Source organism: Urtica dioica, chromosome 3, assembly GCF_054948205.1.
Source record: "Urtica dioica subsp. dioica isolate 48M chromosome 3, U.dioica_male_clone48M_v1_H2, whole genome shotgun sequence".
Classification (NCBI taxonomy): domain Eukaryota; kingdom Viridiplantae; phylum Streptophyta; class Magnoliopsida; order Rosales; family Urticaceae; genus Urtica; species Urtica dioica.
The window spans coordinates 47,493,933-47,497,279 of record NC_142758.1 but is presented as its reverse complement, the minus strand read 5'-3'; the positions used below and the strand labels follow the sequence as shown (position 1 = coordinate 47,497,279).

The window sequence follows — 3,347 nt, the reverse complement described above, 5'->3', positions numbered from 1 at the left end:
AATGAAGACTTTAGATGTCAATAATCAGTTGTTGACATTAGATGTCAATAATGGACGTCAACTGTTGACATCTAATGTCAACAACTGATGAACTCTGTAGAGTTTAGATGTCAATTTCTCTCATCAGTTGTTGACATTAGATGTCAATAATGAACGTTGTTGATACTAATATGCAGAAATGTCAGAAAAACACTCCATTGAATCTCCGGTGACAAGCTATGACGACTTCGAGCCCCGAAAGAGAAAATTATCTAAAAATGAGATACATTTTGATGCCAAGCAAAGCTGATTTTCGGTTATTATTTTTTATGATTGTAGACATTCATACCTATAATTGTAGACAATTACTAAAATTGTAGTCAATTGATGTTAATAAGGCAAGCGGATCGGAACTCGGTGATGCACAACTCACGGAGTTTCAAATGAGCCAAGCTGAGTACATATGGTACTTGGATACTTTTTGTAGTGAGACTGAATCGGGTCCGATCATGTCTCTCGAAAGGGTTATGAAAGAAATCATCGGAGACGATTGGGAGACTCCGTTGAAGGAAAAAGGAGATTTTATGGAAGTCGTGCCCAAGGGGACACGACTGTTTATGCTGAAAACCCAGAGAGAGGAACTTCTCTATTATAGGACGATGAGGATCAACAAGAAATGAGTCTGACGATGAATTCCCCACATCATTGGTCTAAACTTCGTAATATTTATATTTGTATGGGTTTTTGTATGACTTGAATGCTTGAAACTGCTTAATATGTCTATTTACACTATGTCCCTTTTATATATGTGTAATGTTGTGAATTGCATGCCTAAGTGAATAACTAAATTTAAATTCATCCACTAGATGTCAACAGTTGACATCAATTGTTGACATCTAATGTCAACAATTGACATCAATTGTTTAGCACTATTGTCTAAAATCTGCATACAAGTCGGAGATTACAAATAAATTTCTCAATAAACTAAGAAATCAACAAGAGTCACTACTGAAATGGTGGAAATTACAAAGAAGTCTGAAATTATTGCGTGGACAAAGGAGTAGCACTATTGCATATTTGACGATTGTGGCCAATTTGCCCGCAACGCGTACACTTGCGCCTAATAATGTCCTCACTTTGAAAGGGTATTCTTCTCTTTTTGGGCCTACCGGCGGCACGTGCTTTGTGTTGAGGCGGAAGAACTTTGATATTCTCCACCTCGGGGGGAATATTCCAACTCAAAATGTCGCCATGAGGATGATGTACACCTGCGTAGGTTGCCCGCAAATACTCCGTAGAGTAGAACTCGGAAATGTAGTTCTCAACTTGACGGTTACGTACTCGACATGCTGCGATTGCGTGTGGACAAATAAAATTATGAGCCTGCCATCGCCGACATGAGCATGTCCTCTCTTCTAAATTAACAGCATATACAATCCCCTCTCTGTCTACGACCTCAAACTCGTCGACTGAAGATGGCATCACCTAGTAGAAAACATAACTTCATCAAAATCTTGTACAAAACACGAAACATACAACAATTGTAGACTTTACCTCCATTCGAACAGCGTATGCAATGTACTTGTCTGCTCTGGCTTGGTATACTTTTGTGAGGAGCGTGTTTGTTTTGGCCGCAGCATCTCGACGTTCATAAAACCATTTCATACTTCTCTCTCTCAGCCAATCCATCAACTTCGAAACTGGAAATTGTCTGACTTTTACATTTAATGCATTCAATGCTTCCGCGTTGTTGTTCGTCATGATACCGTACCTCTTTCTCCTGAACATGCATCGTGCCCACCTTTGATACCCGACATCATTAGCTAAGTACCGTCGTATTTCGGGATTTTCAGCGTCCAACATGACCATGAAACTTTCAAATTCCAGCTGAGTGTATGCCTTCGAGGCACCGTAAAATTTCCACTTCACCTCCTTCGTAATCCCCTTGAAAGTAGTCTTCAAATTACCGTGAAGATGGTACATGCAAAAACCATGATCACAGTTCGGAAATACCGTCTTGATGCCATTGATTATGCCAACGTGCCTATCAGATACAAATACTTGCTCTTCCCGTTCCCCAATTGCATCTTTCAATTTGGCGAAGAAGTAAATCCAAGTTTCGTTAGACTCTGAAGGACCAATACAGTAGGCTAGTGGAAAAATTTGTTTGTTTCCGTCCATCCCACACGCCGTATACAACGTTCCTTTGTAATAGTTCTTCAAATGAGTACCATCGACGATAATCACGGGTCTTACATACTTCCACCCCGTTCTCCATGGGCCGAGTGACATGAAAAAACTAATAAATACGCCGCCCTCACCAGCGACGAGGTCAAATAAAGAACCTGGATTCTTAGTCTCGATCATGTACCTTAGCTTAGGTAAGAATGCGTACGACTCCATGGAATTGCCGTAGAGGGACTTTAGAGCCTGCTCTCTGGAACGCCAAGCTTTTTTGTAAGACATAGACACCCCGTAATCCATTTGCATGTAGTTCATTATCTCTTTCGGTTTGCACATACCCACGCTTGGATCAATACACTTATGCTTCACAACCTCTCCTATTAAAGTACTCGTTGCTTGCGGGTGACGTCCTTGTCTTACGTTCAGGGCACAACTGTGGTCGTTGTCGAACCTAAAACATGAAAATTACAACAAACTTAGTTTCAACATTAATGTCAACAATTGACATCAGATGTCAACAATTGACACCAGATGTCAACAATTGACACCAGATGTCAACAATTGACACCAGATGTCAAAAAACAGAGATCTAATTACAGTATTTCAATTTCATACATGATTCAACAAAGAGAGTTTACCTTCTAATTTGGAAAATGGGCGTGTTGTCCGAGTTCTTTGTCTTATACGTGAAGTTGTTGTTTATAGCGAACAACATCAAGTGTTTCTGTAAAGTCTTTTTATCCTTGTACAATGCATGTCGCTCAATAAATACGGGGGAATGACCATCTAAAATAATAGCTTCATCCATGCTTGAGTTTCTCCTAGTAGATGAACTTGGGACGCTATGTGAATTCGGCGTAGACGGTGATGAAGGACGAGAGTTTTGTGGTGGAGGAGGGGATCGTGGTGACAGAGGGGAGTTGCGTGGTGGAGGAGGAGAGTTTTGTGGTTGAGGAGGGGATCGTGGTGACGGAGGGGAGTTGCGTGGTGGAGGAGGGGATCGGGAATTTATAGGTGGAGGCGAGTTTCGTGGTGGAGAGCATTGTCGTTGTCGTTGTTGTTGTCGTTGTGTCTCATAGTCTGACAACCTTAAGTCATCCAATCCGAACGTACCACGAATTACCGAATCAGGAGTTGGAACCGAACCACACCCCTCCTCGGGTATGGATGACATGTCAGAAACT

At 41.4% G+C, this 3,347-nt stretch overlaps 1 protein-coding gene across 1 annotated transcript; it reads right to left on the bottom strand.

Annotated features, from left to right (window-relative positions):
- Positions 1-1,217: 1,217 nt before the first annotated feature.
- Positions 1,218-2,971, bottom strand: LOC149403264 (uncharacterized). Its single transcript, XM_089608665.1, has 4 exons — positions 2,802-2,971; positions 1,534-2,614; positions 1,414-1,464; positions 1,218-1,328 (listed from the first exon to the last, which is right to left on the bottom strand). The coding sequence occupies exons 1-4, from the start codon at positions 2,969-2,971 to the stop codon at positions 1,218-1,220; spliced, it is 1,413 nt and encodes a 470-aa protein (XP_089464791.1).
- Positions 2,972-3,347: the final 376 nt, after the last annotated feature.